Raw genomic sequence first — 19,817 nt, 5'->3', positions numbered from 1 at the left:
GGGAACCAGACGTGAGTGTGGCTTTGCTGATGAGAACCTTCAACAGCTTACAGGAAGCACGAGAGCACAGTGTAATCCAGACAAGGAATAAAGACAGGATTGGGACTCTGATCACAGGGACTTCCTGTGAACCAGGCAAAGCTGTGTCACGAGAAGTCTAGGACTCCTAAGAGTTCCCATTCGATGTTCAGTCTCTTTCAACCAGTGACAAAGAAGCCAATATGGGTTCCAATTAAGTCATCAAAAGCTTTTAGGAAGTTCCCATTGTGTGCTTCTGAGATATTTTTAGTTTGTCACTAGTTAAAGAGCTCAGACACCTCATAAATGATGATATTTTTTTCAAGTTTTGAAGTTTAGAAATATCCTGAGATATTTCTAAAAACTCATTTATCTTACAATGTCTGTTTGATGTTCATGGCATTTTCTTTTGGATAGGATTAATGAGATTTTCTTTTCTGATGATAATATTCTGTACCTTGAAGGACTACCTGCATTTTTTTATTATCAGCTATTTGCTCATATGTCTTAACAATATATTCTTAAAGTGTTTTTGAAATGACAACACAAATAGTTTTGCTTCACAGCCATAAGAACACAAAGAAGCAGAATCTGCTCTAAACGTTTACTTGGTAGGCAAAGAAATGGTTTCCTTAAAATTGAGAAAATGTCCCTAAGCAACAATATTATATTTATTAAGCTGCTGCTGTTACTGACATGAGAAAAAAAATTCTTCATATAAATTTTCTGTGGCTTTGATTGGTGACAAAGTATTTACTAGAAAAATATTTGTGAATCATTTCCTTTGTAGACATCATAGAAAACAACAGACAGACCTGGATTCTCTCTTGAAAGACAGCTACTTGTTGAGTTACAAAAGGGTTTAAAAATCACATGAGTCAGTATATAAGTCTTATTAATACATGGTTTTCAGGCACAAATTTGCAGAAGTCTGGTGTAATATCATTAAATAATACTTGCAGTAGTCTAAATGAGATTTTTCTGAACTGTTATAATATAAAATGATATAGGGAAACAGTTCAGGGTACTCTACTCCTAACAGACCTTGATCTGTAATACTTTGGTTCCATTACTTGCAGTGCTAGAAAGCACTACAAGGTGATATCAAATGCTTCTCTATTTCTAGTAACAAAATGCTGTTGCATATGTAAATGTGGGAATACTAAGAAGGCAGTTTGCATGTATATAGGAAGATTCCCAGTGAAAAGGCTGAGGTTAACTCCTTGCATATTATAAAATTTTTGTTTTCTTAAACAGACTTTCTAGGCCCTCAGAAAACTAGTCAAAAAAATCAAAGTGCTATAAAACCTCCCTTCACTATATGCACCTTCCACCAGACTGGCATATTTGTTCCTCTGATGAATTACCCTTGACACATTCACAGTTATATTATAATTTATCCCCATTTTGAACAGAGCATGGGTGGGACAAATTTACAGCAGGTCTCTCTTATCCACCGGGCTATGTATCATGCCCACCAGTGCCAGTATGAGACGCTTAGTAATGCTACATCACAAGTGAGAATGCTGCAAAACAGAAAGCAAAGCTCAGAATAGAGACAGCTATGAAATGATTAATGGTTCAGCACTCAGTGTCCCAGATGGATAAAAGTAGGACATGTGGGAAATTCCTCATGCTATTCTGCCACAATACAATTTAAACTTATGATTGTTATATCTGGAAAATTTTATGCAGTATTTTCTCACTAGAACTGAACATGGAAGACCACAAAAGAGGCAGCAGCCATTGGTAAGGAGGTACTGTTTCACACAAATGCACCCCTACACTATTACTGTTTCAGTAGTCCAGCATATGACTTAACATAAAGGCACTAAATTATTTCTCACAATGAGTGCCAGACTAGGACATCCAAACAATGGCTCTTATTCCTTGTTTATCATAAAGCAAGCTGTGAAGTTCTATACTCAGTAGATAGTAATCAATATTTGTTGAATTGAAGAGGATGACAGAAATTTGAACAAAAGAGATAAAAGATTATAAAAAAGAGAAAAGGCTTGGAAATTTTAAACAATTCATCATTTTCTGAATAGATGTCATTGTTTGATTATTATGAAAACCTTGTAATATCCCTAAAGGGATGGGAGCTGAATAGATTACACCTTACTGAAGATTACAAAATAGGTGTGGGAAGGATTTTGTTTGAAGTATTTTCTCCTTAATAAAATATATATTTTAAAGCATCAAATGCCATGTTCATTCATCAGGAGGAACACCACCCAGCAGGCAAAGATTTTCCAAGCTCATTTTTCTCTTCCTTTTGTGGAATGGGACTTTTCCAGTGAAGAGATAAAAAACAGCTTTGAGCATTTTAAATCTAGCCACAGGGTCTTCTTGCTTCACTGGCTCGTCTCCAGAAAAGCTTCATCTGTTGAGAAACAGTCCTTCACTGAAGAAAGCTATTATTTTTCAGGACTAATGACAACACAAATCAGATCTGCTAACTCTTATGAATGGTATGGGTTACATCAATATATCCCTGTAAATTATGGTGATGTAAAAGTGTCCATGGATTACTCTAACTACTGAACAACTCCCTTCTCCTCTCCTTCTCTATGAGTGATAGGAGCCATCTGAGGAGGAAAAGTAGTAACTATCACTTTCCTATAGTTATTGGAAAATTTATAATACTTATCTGAGTTTTTCTTCATATCAACTCTATGGCGGCCAAAAAATATTTCACCTTAGAGAAAATGAAAGTCAGGACAGTATACATTTACTTGCCTGAATTATAGCACAACTGATTGGCATTAGCAAAGGAAACTGAACTTAGAATGTCCTGACAGATGCTACACTCTTTTCATTGTACATAGTTCCTAAAGGTTTTCACAATTCATCTACTTTAATTAACTTATTAACCTAAAATGATTTTGTCTGATGTCACTCTCCTAGGACTCCAATATAAAATATATAAGACAGAAACATTCAAGGCACTCAGGGTCTGAGCTCTGTGTTTCTTGTAGTTATTGTCTGTAAAAATATCTGAGAGAATTTAGAGGAAATGGTCATTAAGTTCCTGAGATGAGTGTCAATAATGGATAAAGAGATAGACTAGCTGCAGGGAGAACATTGGAAAAACTTATAACTGGGTAACATATAAAGATTGCTGTGAGAAAATGTACATAGAGACTGACAAGACCAACATTATTTGTTTTCCCTCTCTATGTGGAATAATCCAATTATTTTTATTTCTTCTGTCCTGAAGCAAATTCTCTCCACATCATTACAAGCATGCATATTGTCTTTAATGACATTATAAATCAAGCAGTGAGGTTCATTCTAAATCTAATACATCTTCAAGAGGCAGTGAGGTGAAGGAGACTACACAGAACATGGGAGCATAAAAGACTTGTGAAATTGTTGGAGCCCATAATGTTCTCACCCACACCATCATCGCACTAGTATGTCTTATTGTCTAAGCACTGTATGCCAATGTCTAGGTTGACATTTCAAATTGTGTACAGATGGTAATATTCCTGATCTGTAGTATCTGCTTCACAGATTGATAATAATAGGTTTAATGTTTATCTTCACTTGAGAAATCATGCCTAATCAATTCCTGCTGCCCTAAGTAGTAAAGACATGCCTACTAATCTATGCAAATAACTGTCTAGAAAAACACAACAAGGGAAGAGAAAAACAAATATTTTGCTATTCACTTTACATGCCATAACTTATATTCTTTGTTATCATTACAACTTTTGAGTATCACATATATCAGATACTGTGCCAAATGTTTGCATGTACTGTCTAGATGTTTCTACATTTTGCAGAAATAAGGCAATGTGATGGGAGATGTCATTCTGTAAATATGTTTCTCATATTGGTTAGTGAATAAAGTATAGTTGGCCAATAGGAAAGCAAGATAGGCGGGACTAGGAAACAAAGAGGATGCAAGGAATGAGGAGAAGTCAGCATGTAGAGCTAGGGTAAGATGAGACCACGTGGAAATACTTAGATTTATAGAAATGGGTTAATACTTAAGACAGAGCTAACAGATAAGAAACAAGTAACTGACCAATAGCATAATATCAAATACAGAGTCTCTGTGTGCTAATTGGGGCTGGCATGGCAGTGGAACCAGACCGGCGGGAAAACCTTACTCATAACATATGGCAAGGCAACATAGCTAATAGGAATTTCCACTTAAAATTTAACACAAGCTTAAAAAGGGGGTTTAGAAACAAAAGAACAAAGACAAGCAAGGCTTCTTGCTAACAGAATTTTTCTGGTTTGGACTCTGTTTTGCAAGAGACAAGCAAAATTTTGCACGGCCCCTTTAAGGGAGGTTTCCTGACTCAGCATAAGCGGCAAAAAAAACACAGGACTTTCAAAGAGCTCTGCTAACAATTTATTGGTGTGTATGAGAACTGGCAATGGCAGTGACTACATCTCCAAGCCTGCAGCATGCTGCTGGGTGCAACATAGACCAAGGTAGTGAGCACAGCTCTCAGTTCTGGCAGTAAAAGTACCTGCCTCCATCTTGGATAGACCTCAGCTAACACAGATATGACCTTCATTTTAGCAATGTTGTTGTTTACCAGATAAAGACTCGTGGGCAGATAAAGAAAAAGATTAACAGTAAAGACAGATTCATATTAAGAAATACATCTAAAGGTTTACTGTGTATTTTAAATTATACGTAGGCTTTGGAGAGAAAAAGAATAAAATGGTTTTAAAAAGACAGAGAGGAGTTGTGTATATTGGCACATGCCTTTAATCCCAGCACTTGGGAGACAGAGGCAGCAGATTTCTGTGATTGCAAAGTAAGCCTGGTATGCAGAGTGAAGTCAAGGACAGATAAAAGTTACACAGAGAAGCCCTGTCTCAAAAAATAGAACAGAAACAGAGTAATAAAAAAGCTATGTAGAGATGGAGAGAATCTGGATACTGAACAGTAGGTATTATGGTAGGTATTATATTGTCTTTGTATCATATGACTGCTGAAGAAATAACAACTGTTAAAACAAATGTGGCTGGATCAATCCAATTTATATATTTTAAAAATGCTTTGACTCCAAAATTTAAGTCTAAGGACAGGTTACTGGGGAAAAGAATTTCTATTTTTGTTTCCACAGAAAATGAAAAGCTATGGACTCCTTCCAGACTAATGTGGTTTGATCAAGCCAGACCCCCTGAAACAGTCCCAGATGATCCAACATTAAAAATAGCTTGGACAAAGCAGCCTTGCAGACTACAGCCAGGATTTCTGCATCTTCTTAGGATCCCCATAACAGTGCCCCCTACCGGTAGGAAGCAATTTGGAAAGAACAACACCCAAATTCCCAAATATCGTTTATAAATGTTTGTTTTCATTTAAATAGGGTTGGTTATAAATGGTTAATGACCACAACCAATCGCTTTTTAAAGGTAAAAAGGATATTATGGTATAGTTATGGATACTTTGTTTTGGAATGGATTTTAATTTATTGATACAATTTAAGGTCAATTTTGTAATATGTATATTTCTCCTCTTGTTTAGACATTGTGTATAATGTATAATGTAGTACAGATTATAGATAATTACCTATGACAGTCAAAACTTAGAGTTAAGTTAGTTAGGTTTTCAAGATAGAGATGTATTTGAGATAAATAGGCTTTCTTCAAACCTTTCAAAGGACTACAGAATATGACATTTAAAATGGTTTAGGGTTTTCCTGACAATTAGGCACAACTACTCCTGGCAACACCACCTGCATCAGAAAGAAGGATGGACATTAAAAAAACACGTTATGGAGTTTGCCTCCAATATTGCAAGACTAGCCATTTGGACAAGATACTGCTCTTCTCTGGACTGTTTGACTTATGCTGTATAACTTGAACATGCAGGACCCACAGGAAAGTGACTGCTGATACAAGATGAACAGTGTTGCGGGGTTCCTGCTTCATGAAAGAGTCTGCCAGACATTCTGTAGGACACACCAAAAAGTGACTGACAAACTTACACGACAGGGGGACAGTTTAAAGTTTCTGCTTTGCTGAGGAGTCTGCCAGACACACTATGGCCTATAGGCTGAAGATGGAACATTACAGAAGAACTTTGGGTGACTGACCAGGCAATGAGTTGTCTCTGTCATTTTAGAGTTATTATTATTATCCTTCTGTGGTCTTTGAAGGAATTGAAGACAGATAGTTATGGTTATAGTTTTCCTTAGTTAGGATTAAAGATAAGTTACATATAAGACTTTAGACTCATGGAGATAGGATAGATGATGAAATATGTCTTTAAATCTTACTAAATGTTAATGAACTAAATATTGTTAACTGTGACTCTTACTTGATAACTGTGATTTATTTTGTTATGTTAAGGTTAAAACTCTTCTTTTTATTTAGACAGAAAAGAGGAGATGATGGGAGATGACATTCTGTAAATATATTTCTCATACTGGTTAATGAATAAAGCACTTTTGGCCAATAGGAAAGCAAGATAGGCAGGACTAGGAGACAAGGAGGATTCGAGGAAGTAGTAAGGAGGAATCAGCATGTAGAGATGGGAGGGAGAAATGCCGGCTCCACTCTCCAGTAAAATGAGACCACGTGGAAATACTTAGATTAATAGAAATGGGTAAATACTTAAGACAGAGCTAGCTGATAAGAAACAAGTAATTGGCCAACAGCATAATATCAAATACAGAGTGTCTGTGTGTTAATTGGGGCGGGCCTGGTGGTGGGACCAGACTGGCGGAAAAACCTTACTCGTAACAGCAATGAGACTAAAATAAATAATTAAATAAAAACTTTGCCTGAAACCAAAGAGTTCATAAGTGATTTGAGTGGGCATTGGAAATGAAATTCTCCAGTGCTAGACTAGGTAGGGGTCCTTTATTTATTGGTTAACTTGTGTCTGAAATTTCCACCTTCTAGTGCACGTGGCAGGTATTGCATTAATACCTTTTCTTTTCTTTCTTTCTTTCTTTTTTTTTTTTTTTGAGTATGAACACATTTACTTTCAGACAGAACCAGAGCAGACAAAGCAGCCACAGTTATTAAAGAGGTTAGTTACCACCACTATAGAGAAGGCAAAATACAGGGGCAACCAGCCACTTCCTGACTGAATTTGCTGTCTGCTCCACCGAGGGAATTCATGCTTGGTCCTGCAAAGATGGTCAAATGCCCCTGTCTGGGGATGTCATGGTTCCTAGGGGAGAACCTACTATTGGATCATGCTGTCAAAACTGCCTTCTAAGTATGTATGTCTTTACTTTGGTAGCAGAAGATTTTTGCTCCCCTGCCCTCAGTGGACAGCAGTTATTACAGAGATTCATGACTGGCCAAAAATAAGAATTCAGAATGCCTGCCCTAAATGGCATTATATATATATATATATATATATATATATATATATATATATTTAATTTTTTTTAATTTTACATGTTGATCTCAGTTCCCTTTCCCTCCCTCCATCCCTCCCTCTTACACTCTCTCCCCCATCACATGTACCCTGACCACCTTCCCATCCCCTCACCCCAATTCCACATATAGGGCAATGCCATCCAGGTGGAGTCATGTAAATCTGTCAAGTCGTTTGAAGTAGCGACTAGGACTTCTCTCCTGTCTCTAGGAGGGAGTATCCCTCCATGGGGAATGTGTCAGCAAGGTCCTTTTGTGCATAAGGAATACATCCTGGTTCCACAGTCTGAGGTCCCTTAGACTGCTCAGACCTTCTAGCTGAGACCCATATTCAGGGGGTCTGAATTCCCAGCTATCAGTCTGGGGACCTGTTAGCTCCTCCTTGTTCAGGTCAGCTGTCTCTATGTGTTTCTACAACCTGGTCTTGTCCTCTCCTTTTGCATCTGGATTCTAGTTTGACTCAGTGTTTAGGTATGGGTGTTTGCTTCTGTTTTCAACAGGTACTAGATCAGGGCTCCATGATGGTGGATAACTTAGTTGCTTATCTCACTATCCGGGAAGGACATTTATGGTAGCCTTTCCATAGTTGCTCAAATTGTTAGTTGGTGGCAGTCTTGTAGGTCTCTAGACCTTTCTTTAGGTTCAGTTTTCTCTTCAAACCAATAATGGCTCTCTCTTTTATGTTCCTTCTCTTTTAGGAGAAAGAGAAGGGCAGGAGAGGAAAGCATGTGCAACTAGGGAGATAGAGCCATGGTAGGAATAGAAGACAGAATACCTTCTTCTGACAGTAGGGGAAATAATTAATGCCTGATTACGGTACTTGCATGATAACCCTAAATATCTTCAACAAGAAGTGAACCTTCTAAATTTTTTTTTTCCTGGAACTCAGTATCTTCATGAAGTGGGTAAAAGTTATATGTAGAAACTCATTGTCTCAATCAGGGTTTCTATTGCTATGGCTATCAAACTTCTTAGAAAGAAAACATTTCATTGGTGTGGCTTAGAGTTTCAGAGGTTTAGTCCATTATCATCATGGTAGGACATGACAGCACACAGGCAGACATATTGCTGGAGAAAAAACTGAGAGTTCTACATCTTGAATCTCAGGCATCAGAAGTTGGACCCACGTTGAGCATAGCTTAAGCATTCTTCCCTCCAACTAGACCATACCACCTAATAGTCCCCTTGCCTTTGGGAACCATTTTCTTTCAAAACACTACACTCATAAACGGTCAATGTGTCAATTATTTGTAGCCACAAGTGCTCAGTTGTGTTTGGATGTCTATATTCACTTCACTCTGTGAGGACCAGGAATTTATGAAATGTGGGTAGAAAGAATGTAAGAGTTGAAAGCTGAGCTATGAAACTCAGCGTTCTTTACATGGCATGGTTATTGCTTACTACAACTCACAACACCAACAGTTAAATTCACATCAAACCAGTCTAGATTCTAACACAAACGGAGTAGAGTCCCCCAAAACTCTACCTTTTGCAGAGGAACCATTAGAAGTTGGTTCCTGAGGGAAGGAGAGTCACTTTCCTTTGGGAACTTGGCAGCTAGTAGATACTTATGGACCAGTGAATATTCACACACCCTGGAATGTATGGGCAATACTAATTAGACTCAAGGGACTATTAATAACAGTGAAAATGGAGAACATGAAGTTGGGATGGTGATGGTGTTGGGAGTACTAGAAAGAGTTAAAGTGAGATAATGATGGACATAGTATTCCAAAATAGTTGTTAAAAATGTATGAAACTTTCAAGGAATAAATAACAGCTATATTTTTAAAAAAAAAATCGAGTTGACATAACAGAGAGAAAATAGAATTTTATCTGAAACTAATCATTTCTGCTGATGAAAAATACTTCAATATGAATTAAGAATAATATATTAACAATTCTTAAATTATTGAAACAAGTAGGTGATTATTACCTACAAAGAAACTTACACTGTATTATTAAATATAATGTTTTCCAGGAAATAAAATCTCAGAGAGTGAATTTAACTGCTACAAATCATTAGTTTTCTCTTTAAAATTTTGTTATTGACAGAATAAAAATATTAACATATACTTAATTTTAATATTTCTGCTTATTGACATTAATCATATATTTTCAAAGATCATTAATGAGCCTTTCAAACAATCAAATATGAAATATGAGCTAACATAGGAGACCTTGTACTAAATTAAAATGCATATGTGTAGAAAAAAGGTTTCATAAGTTTAAATTTTCTTAGTTTTGCACTCAATGAATCCCATAATAAAATAGTAAGGAAAAGTCATGGAGTCATGTGTATAAAAATCAGGGTTATTATACATTATACAATGTAAGGTAATAAATCTTCCATAAATAATAAAGTGGTTTGATCAATGGTAGTACAAAACTTGTAATATGCTTTTGGCAGAATTACCATAATGTTTAATAAAAATATTTCTTCATGGAATTCCTTTTTGCTGAAAGCATTTCTGAAAATACCAGAAGTTTGGAGGTTGTAGAAATGGTTCAGTGGTTAATAGCCTTTGCTGCTGTTGTGGAGCACCTGGGTTCAGATTTCAGCACCAGTATGGACAGAGAGGTCCTGCCTCTGTGGACATTTCACACATATACAATCATTCATTCAGGCTTACACACATAAACCTAAAATGAGTAAATAAATATTTAAAACAAACAAACATGGGATGTTTGTGACTGTGGTGTCAAAGATTTGGTCCAAGATAACATATTTAAAAAAAGTGGTCTTTGGGTGTAGTGGTAAATGCCTTTAATTTCAAAATTTCCATGAGTGTGAAACCTGGCCTACATAGTGAGTTCCAACCCAGCAAAAATATAAAAACATATAAAAAAAGAAAACAGAGCAGTAATCTTTGAATCATTTGTGAATAGCCTCCAAATTTTCAAAAACCAAAATGTATTACAGCAAGGGAGAAAAACAATTTTGCCACTAGAAGACCATGTGTTAAGCAAAGATCAAAACAATAAAGTTTTGTCATGTTTATTTCATGTGTGTGTGTGTGTTTTGTCTACATGTATGTATAGTGCAGGAGTGTTTAGTTGTTATGAACATCAGAGATGATGTTCAATCACATGTAATTAGGGTTAGGAAGAGTAGTGAGGCATCAGCTGGAACTAACCTGGGTCCTCTACAAGAGAAACAGTCATTCGTAACCATTGAGCCATTTCATCAGCCCAAAGATTACTTTTAATATTTTAAAAATTCTTTACTTTAATATTACAAATCAAAGAGCTATGAGCTTTTCCATATTAATTAACTTTTTACATTATGGGGACACTAGAATTCTGTATGAGCATTTTAACACTAAAACATGAATTCAGGAAATATAGAACTGTTAAGATTCGTGACCAACACATTTTTTAATAACTTTAAAATCTTGTGTATACAATAAGAGATATAAAATGTAAATTAGATGAGTGAGCCATCATTAACATTCCTGCTGTATCTGACTTTTGGAGTTACCTGATCCCACCTTGCTGACTTCAATTCATTCAGCAATATTTATCATTAATTTCCTGTGGTTAATTTATATCACCCACATCAATCTTTTGGTCTTTGGATGCTTTCTTTCATTATTTGTAAAGGCACATGGAATTAAAGCAACTCTGTTTCCCCACACATACTACATTGAAAGTTATACAAATTAGCTTATCATTATTATACATTAAGAAAATACTTTTAATAAGGGTATACCTTAAGAATTCAATAGGTCAGAAATTTTTATCTTGTGTATTTTTATATTTATAACTTCATGAAAGTAAAATACCATTTTCAAACAAAAATCAACCAATTGTCAAATATGGCATATTAAATATAAATAAATATTAAATATAAATAAATATTACTGTTTAGAAAGAAATCAAAGACCTATACTTAGATTTTTTTTCAGCCAAAATATAACTATAACAATTTTAATAGGCTGAAAATTCATTCCTAATTCATTTTCTACTTGATTATCCAAGTATAGATTAAAAGTTATATTACCATTGTTTTTTTCTGATCAAGAGAAGATTATACATGAATTGTTAATGCAACCCACTTACCTGCATGAAAGTCTATCCCAACGGCAAATGCAGTTCCTGATATAGGCATCAGAGCATCTGTTTTGTCACTTGGTTCAAGAGGTATCCCCCGGATTCCTTCATGAACAGAGTACATCAGAAAAGATTCTATTCCTAAACAGAAGACATAATATTCAAAGTGAATACTTCACATAACAATCCATTAATATCATTTCTATAATAGTAACTTATAATAGTGAATGTACTTCTTAGCTTCATGAAGCTTCCATAGTTGTGCCATTCTCACAGCTTATATGTATGTAAGCTGAGGCCCTAAAACTCGGATGTGCACTGCAGTCTCCCAGATCACAGGTCACATCCCAGGGGCCAAGTAGGTTAAGCTGAAAGCTTCTCTGTCAGCAATACCCTTGGTATGAGAAGATCATAGGCAGAAGCTCTGAAGAGGATCATTTCCAGAATGCCTGGCCTCATAGACAAAGGGCATTCTGTCTTCGATAAAATACAAGTATGCACTTGGTACTGTAAAATAATGGCTTTTTATTTACACAACCAACTCATTGTTATTGTTGCAATAGATACTTAAATGATTTTAGACACACTGTCCATTTCTTAAGTCTTTTAGATCCAATTAGGCCTAGGAATAAGGTAATAAGGTTTGTCCAGAATACATTCTTGAATTTCATAAAATGATATCTTCCTAAAATAGAACATAGATATAAGCTTGCTACCCAAGATACACATGCTAATGCTTTTGAATTTTCTAATATATTGGAAAATATGTTTATTACTAATATATATATATATATGTGTGTGTGTGTGTGTGTGTGTATGTGTGTGTGTATATTATTAAAAGTTCCTATCTTTAAACACACCTAATTCCACCTTATCACAAAACTTGGTCTTTAGCATTCTCATCTCTCAGTTTTATGATCTATCAAATTGGATGAGAGAGATCCACCTCATCATTTTACAAGGAAGGAAATCAGAATGTTTCAAGAACATTTCAACCTAGTCTGGCACAGAATAATTGCCAGTCACATATTTTATTTCAAATGAAGTAAGTCATAACAGAGAGACAGACAGACAGACACAGACATGGACACACACACACACACACACACACACACACACACACACACACACACACACACCAAGCAGACACAGATTACAAATAGATTGAATACATGAGGAAAAACATAGCTAGAAAACTCAAATTTGATCATCCTCTTGGTATAAACTACCCTAATAGGAAGACTTTTTTGAGTGTTTGGGGACGTACCAATGCCACCATTACCCAAATTACAAGGTAATTTTGTGCTTTTCTCATTGTTAACTAGTAGTGGCTGCCTAAATCAATGTGGCTCACATTGCTGGAAACAGTAAGCACAGCATAGTTAAGTTCTTGTGAACATGTACCTTGGCATGACATGCGGTTCTTCCGGAGATAATATCCAACAGTACACATGCAAGTCCTGGTAGTTTCAGATGTTGGTAAACAGAGTTGAGAGCACCCGCCATTATTTAGGTGGCAAGAATTGCTGCCTGTAGAGAAGGAAAACAAAACAAATGTCCAAAAGAAAATAAACATAGTAGACTTAGTAGGTATCCACAATGTAAACAAATTGTGTGTGTTATTTATTTCTAGATATATCTGGTTTATATAGGACATGACATCTCTCTTTCATATAACTTATATAATTTAAAGTGGCAGGTTATAATTGAACCGTGCCCTTCAGAACAATTAAATAGTATCATAAGGTCATATCGAAAAGCAGAGGAAATAAGAGTTTTCATAAAAACTGTCATTAACTCTTTAATTTCTGCCTTTTGTGTTCTGTGTTTTCAAACAGATCTTACTAGATAATGTTCAGAGGGTCTAGAATACATGATCCTCTTATCTCACCTTCTCAAAATATGTGTTCCTGGAATATGACATCGTGCCCGGCTGTCAGAGACCTTTAAAATGTTGTAAGATCACACAAAAATGCAATGTTTACTTTCTGTCAAGTGTAGCTTCACCTCTAAAAGGACAGGATTTATATGTGCATGTGTGTTTCAAATTTAGTTTTTAAAGTAAAGAAATTATTTTCTACATCCAAAAGAACATAATTCTTCTAAAATATATTTATAACACACCCCAAAACATCATTTAATTGATTGGCATGTTACTTCTCCTCATTCCTGTGTGGTGGCAATGACAAATATTTCTCAAATAATTCCATGATGACATTCCATACAGATCTTCCATTGACTTCACTAGGCCCAATTGGAAGTTAAATCTGTAGCATAAAGTTAAGTAATTTACATTCTATCCTGTAAATTCCTTAAAATAGCTCAATTTTACAATTTTATTGTTGCAGGACAATGTGCAATGCTATTTAATGGGTTCAAGCTCTGCTACAAAGTTCAGTGACCATCACAAAAACATGCTGAGAGCTGTGTGTCAATAGGACTGTATGTGAGATTCCAAATGCCAGCTTACTTCATTACTTCTCATCTACTGAATTCGGGGTTTTATTGTTCAATAGAATCTGTCACTATTTATGTCATTTATGAAGTGTGAAATATTCTTTATCTGGGATATGGATTATCAGGAGATGGAGCATATTCTCAGCTCATTTCTTCATCTATAGCTAAGCAATATTGAACCCCTTAGAAGTAACTTGAAGTTTTAAAGCAATCCTATGCATCACTTATATAAGCTAATGAGGTGACTGACTCATCTCTTTTCTCAAGGTGACTTAAAGTAACAGACAGTTCAGATCTCTGATGTTTTCCAGAAAAAGACAACTATATTAACAACTGTGTAGACATTCTAAACTGACCATGAATATCCTTGATTTTATAGAAAGCATGTCATCACATGTTAACTTAATGCTAGTCCATAGACATGTGCTTCTATAATTCTTGCTTCAGCTAATGCCAAAGACTGAAATCTGGGAAGAAATGGGCAAGTGGCATTTCACCATGTACCACATGGAAAGAGAGTAGAGGGAGACGAAAAAGTTAAGAAAAGTTAAGTAAGTCAAGGAAAAGAGTGAACAAATGTAAGTAAGAGAATATGAGAAATTATATTAATATTAGCAGAAGTATGGGGAAGTAGTAAACGAAATGGTAGATACCGGTGGATAGTACAACTACAATGCTGGTAATATACTTTATACTTATTTGTTGATAAATAAAAGCCATGTGTCTTAACACACTTGTAGAGTAACAACATATATTTCTCAGAACTTCTGTAGAGATAAAATAGTAATGAAATTAGTCATGTTTTAAGTCAATATTTTCATTGAATATATAAAGATGCAAATAGGGGGCAATTGCAGTCATTATCAAGTTACAAGTAATAGTTTGGTTTAGGATTTTCGTGAGAGTGGTGTTCATATCTCACATCCCAAATGACAAGTAGAGCTGGAAAGTCCACTTGATTAAAAGAACCTCAATTCTCTAGTGATCTGTGTCAAAAGTGATAAGTGGGGTAGTTAATTGCAATTTGAAATCCAAGGAGGTAATAATGTTAACACCTTAAAGAGCCTTAAATTGCTCATATTTCATTCTAATGAAGCTTTCAAGCTAACAACAGTGATTCTCTTAATGTCATTGTCTTTTAAACAGATTCTGTCAGTATTTTCCAGTGAGAACAGTGCAGTTGTATGCTACCACTGAGTCAGACACTTTTGTAGTGCATGTGATACCTTGCGGCACCTATAGAGTCATGTCTCCTAGGTAGGGGATGTGAATCTATGAAGAGCAGAGTCAAGAGTCATATATAAGTACATCCTCCTGATAATTTTATCAGATCCACTATCTATAAATTGGTATGCTGTTTCACAGGAAGTATGAGTTGTTCATGTCTTGAAAGGCCAATGCCTTCATGTCTCTAGGCATCTTGATTGGAACTACTTTCTGCACTCCCTCTGATTCTGTGCATGCTGTACTTTCTAAGGCCGTGTTTACATAATTTCGAAAAAATATGTCTATTGCAATCTGTGCAATGAAATTGATAGTGGTATTGTCAATTTTAGCCTTTTGTACTGAATTAAGTTTATATTGAATAGACATGAAAATATCTTACATTACATTTCTTACCAGTATTGTATTACACATAACATAGTATTATCTAAATGATTTGAATACTAATAAATATTCACTTATCTATTTACTTATATGCTTTCCTGTTCTGGGGAACAAACACAATACCTCATATGCTATGTAAACATTCCACCATTGAGTTAAGCCCCATGCCTATATTGTTTGTTGAGATACAGAAAATGTTATTTAACTACTAGGAAAAAAATTATTATACCAAGTGACTTAAAAAATGACTATATATCATAAAACTGAATACACAAAATCAAACATTCTAACCTATAAATTGACTAATAAAATTAACAGATATTAATCAAAATATTAAGTACAATTGACCAACTGCACTTAAACTGTTGAATATAGTTAGCCATTAGGAAAAAAACTATTAGGTACATTTGACCAACTACACTTAACCTGTTGAGTATATAGTTAGCCATCAGGGAAATATAATAGCAGTAATTAAGTAAGAAAAATTATAGGCAGTTGGTAGGATATAAATTAATTGAGATATTATGGAAATCAGTATAGTAGTTCAACCACAGAAACAAAATGACCTACCATATGGCCCAGTCATACAACTCCTGAGTATATTCCTTACATGACTCTCAGTTGACACACTGCAGAAATACTTGTACATACATGTTTATTGCAGCATTATTATATTAACCATCTTTTAAAAATGTTCTGTGTGTGTACTATTAGCTGAGAGAACAAAGCACAAACACATTGGCATTATATTCAGCCATAAAAGATAGTGAAATACTTTTCATCTTATTTGGGTTTTGCAGAAAAATGATACACCTAGAGATGACGACACCAGGGAAAATCATTCAAAATCATAAAGAAAAGTAACACATTTTTCTTTACACATTCATACAAAATGACAATAGAAATGATATTGGGAGAAGGAAGGGAACTACTGGGAAGGGGAGAAGGAAAATAATGAGTGAATATGGGGGTGAGTGTGTTTAAAACCATGATATACTTGAATTAAAATATTCAAAGAAAAATAACTAAATATTCTGGAAGGAATATACATTTGTGCAGGGAGTCATCTGTGAATTGATATGTTCTCAACAATAAAATACCTTAATCATATCACATTAAATTAAAAAAGTCCTTTTTTTATTGGAAAACAGCATATGCTTTCCTTTAACCATAGAAAGGAATCTAGACCAATATTTCAGTCTTTGAAATGGATGGCAGGCACCACTCTAGTTTGTATTTGTCTACTGCTGTTCATAAATATTGCAATGGGTAGGACTAGCAAAACCTGCCTTCTTGAATACTATACACTGCTTCTGAAACAGTTGGCCTCATGGTTTCCTCTCTTCCCCTCATTTGTAACTGATTTGGTCTACATATTCCAAATTATTTGGATTAAATTCCCCTCTTTATTGTCCAAATAAAGTTTTGAAATTTACTGTGAGCAGAAATGTATGTGAAAGTAAGGGAAGAGTCTGTGGAGCACAATTTAAGGAAGCATCATGTGTATGTGGAGAATTGTTTGAGGAACAAGAGAAAGAGAAGAATTTAGGCAGTATTATGTGGAGACTGATTTTCATTTTCAAAGAGGATTATGCTAATTTCATGCGTTCTGTAGCAAGGACTAAGGAACAACTAGCATGTGCTCAGCTGCACTGGCAGCTTTTCTAATCCAATTGCCAGCTGGGCACTGAGACAAGTCTCCCAACATATACCATCTACAAGTTTTCACCCCATCTCACTGCCCACCACATGGACAAGTGAAACAAAAATGCACATGCGCAGGGCCAAACAATACTGTGGTTTAAGATATGAAATTATGTCAATGTGGTACATTTGAATATCTCTGGACTAGTTACATAGTATAAAATTTTTCATTCAATTGTTTTTAAATCTGCAGTTTTTAGATTAAAATTCAATTAAGTAAAAAATTTAAAATCTTCAGAAGTCTTACAGTGACTTACAGAAATCCTGGTGACTTACAGAAGTCACTGTACCTCTTATGTGAAAGACCATTTTCTTTAGTATTAAGCATGGTTTCCTCCACAACACATAACTAAAGGCTAGAATAGGAGCCAACAGATTATTTACCTGTGAAAGCAATGGCACCTTATGCAAACAGTGTCATGCATCCACCACGGATGGACTTACCTTGTTGTGCTTCTTTGTCATACACTTTCATGTGAACAACCCCAGAAGTCTTATTTCGCAGGATGGTGGGATTTCTTCCATCTCTTTTGTTACAAGTTCCCAGTTGAGCTAAGTTTTGGTCTGCCCACCAGAGTTTCTTGTCTATGTGAAGAAAGATTTTTTTCTTTCAGAGGAGAATATAGTTAACTTACTAATACAGAAGTTAATAAAATATAATACTTCCTGATCTACTTGTTATATCTCAAATAATTTCTAATCTAATCCTGAAATCATCTAAAAACATTCAAACGACAGTGAAGGAGTGTTGCTCAGGATTTCCTCCTCCTTCCCCAGTGTAGCATAATTATTCAACTTTTCTCTTTCTTGTAATTTGCTCCTTTTTCCTTTAATTGAAAATAAATTTTTGAAAATTTTTATCATAGAACATATCCTGATTACATTATGGTTACCCCACCCTTTATTCCTCCATGTTCCTCTCTACCTCTCCTTCCATTTACAACCTCTCTCCTTCTGCCTCTCATAAAGAAATGGGCTTCTAAGGAATAATAAAATATAATATAATAAGATAAAACCCACGGGCATATCACAGTATAACAATACAAATAAAAAGAGCCCAAGAGAAGGCATAAGAGACACAGAGACCCTCTTGGGTGCACACTCAGGACATAAGAAGATTAAAGTAGAAGCCAAAATAAATATGTAAAGGACCTGTATGGTGAAATAAATGGAGTGTGTGTGTGTGTGTGTGTGTGTGTGTGTGTGTGTGTGTGTGTGTGTGTGCGCGCGCGCGCACGTGTGCATGTGCGTATGCATGTGTTGGGGGGTGTGATATACATAAAATAAAAATAATCATAGAATGTTAAAAATGAAATAAAAAGCAAAAGATAAAGCCCTGACAGAACACTGTGAGACAAGGAACCTCCTAAATTCACTTTCTTTTGGCCACCTAATGCTGGCCATGGTGCCTGCCCTTGAGAGTCATTTGTTTCCCCAGTAGGATTCCCTTGGAGAAAAATTAACATTTTATTTGCAAGTGAGTAAGTGCTTATCAATTGACTTTCTATTTTCTTAAAGAATAAATATTCAGGCTAGTGATGTAGCTCACTTGTTACAAAAGAGGACAAGACTAGGCTACAGAAACCCACAGAGACAGCTGACCTGAACAATGGGGAGCTAACGGTCCCCCAGACTGATAGCTGGGAAACCAGCATTGGACTGACTCAGACCCCCTGAACATGGGTCTCAAGTAGAAGGCCTGGGCAGTCTAAGGGACCTCTGACAGTGGAACCAGGATGTATCGCTGGTGCACAAAAGGACTTTGGGAGCACATTCCTTATGAAGGGATACTCCCTTAACCTAATGGCAGGAGGGAGGGACTAGTCCCTACTCCAAATGATATGAAAGATTTTGTTGATCCCTCTTGGAAGGCATCACCTTCCCTGTGGCATGTGGGGAGAATGGGATGGGAGGGTGGTCAGGGGGCATGGAAGGAGGGAGGGGGAACTGGAATTGATATGTAAAATAAGAAAAAATAAATAAATAATAATAAAATGTAAAAGAAGGTTGTTTATCAAAATCACAAAATTGAGGCAGTGGGATTGCAGAATTCTCAGCTACAAAAACAGCTTGGGATATCTGATATCCTGCCTCAAAGGGAAAACTAAATGAATATTCTTACAAGCTACATAAAATATGCATATAGAAGTATGTTTCTAATTAATATGGTGTCATGCTTAGCATAAAAATGGCCCCCATAGTTTCATAGCTTTGAACATTGATCATTCTGGAGCAGCCCTATTAATAGGCATGATCTTGGCAGAGTAGGTATGTACTTGTGTGTCACTAGGGATGGGCTTTAGGGGTTCCAAATGCTCAAGCATGGTCCACTGCTCTGTCTACTTGATTCCTGCTGATCCAAATGTAGAAGTCTCTGCTACCACTTTAACACCATCTGCCTGTATGCTTCCAAGCTTCCCACAAAGATGTTAATGAAGTAAACTTCTGAACCTGTAAACAGCTCCAATTAATGTTTTGCTCTATAAGAATTGTCATGGTATCACTTCACGATAATAAAACATTAAAATAGAAGATAGCACCATGGACTTGGGTATTGTTGTGACATGCCTGACAGATACTTCTTGTAGGCCAGGTGTGGACTTTGAATT

At 35.7% G+C, this 19,817-nt stretch overlaps 1 protein-coding gene across 1 annotated transcript in view; it reads right to left on the bottom strand.

Moving 5' to 3' along the window:
- The window catches only part of LOC127221898 (low-density lipoprotein receptor-related protein 1B-like), a 224,389-nt gene that overhangs the window by 54,557 nt on the left and 150,015 nt on the right, over positions 1-19,817 (bottom strand). Inside the window, exons 15-17 of the mRNA XM_051183851.1 lie at positions 17,653-17,793; positions 12,844-12,969; positions 11,449-11,580 (exon numbers count right to left, since the gene is read on the bottom strand). Of these exons, the coding sequence (XP_051039808.1) occupies positions 11,449-11,580; positions 12,844-12,969; positions 17,653-17,793 (399 nt within the window). The remainder of the gene's footprint in view (positions 1-11,448; positions 11,581-12,843; positions 12,970-17,652; positions 17,794-19,817) is intronic.

This window comes from Phodopus roborovskii, unplaced genomic scaffold, assembly GCF_943737965.1.
Source record: "Phodopus roborovskii unplaced genomic scaffold, PHOROB, whole genome shotgun sequence".
In the NCBI taxonomy this organism is placed as follows: domain Eukaryota; kingdom Metazoa; phylum Chordata; class Mammalia; order Rodentia; family Cricetidae; genus Phodopus; species Phodopus roborovskii.
Note: the sequence above shows the minus strand (reverse complement) of the source record. Positions and strands in the feature narration are given on the sequence as shown.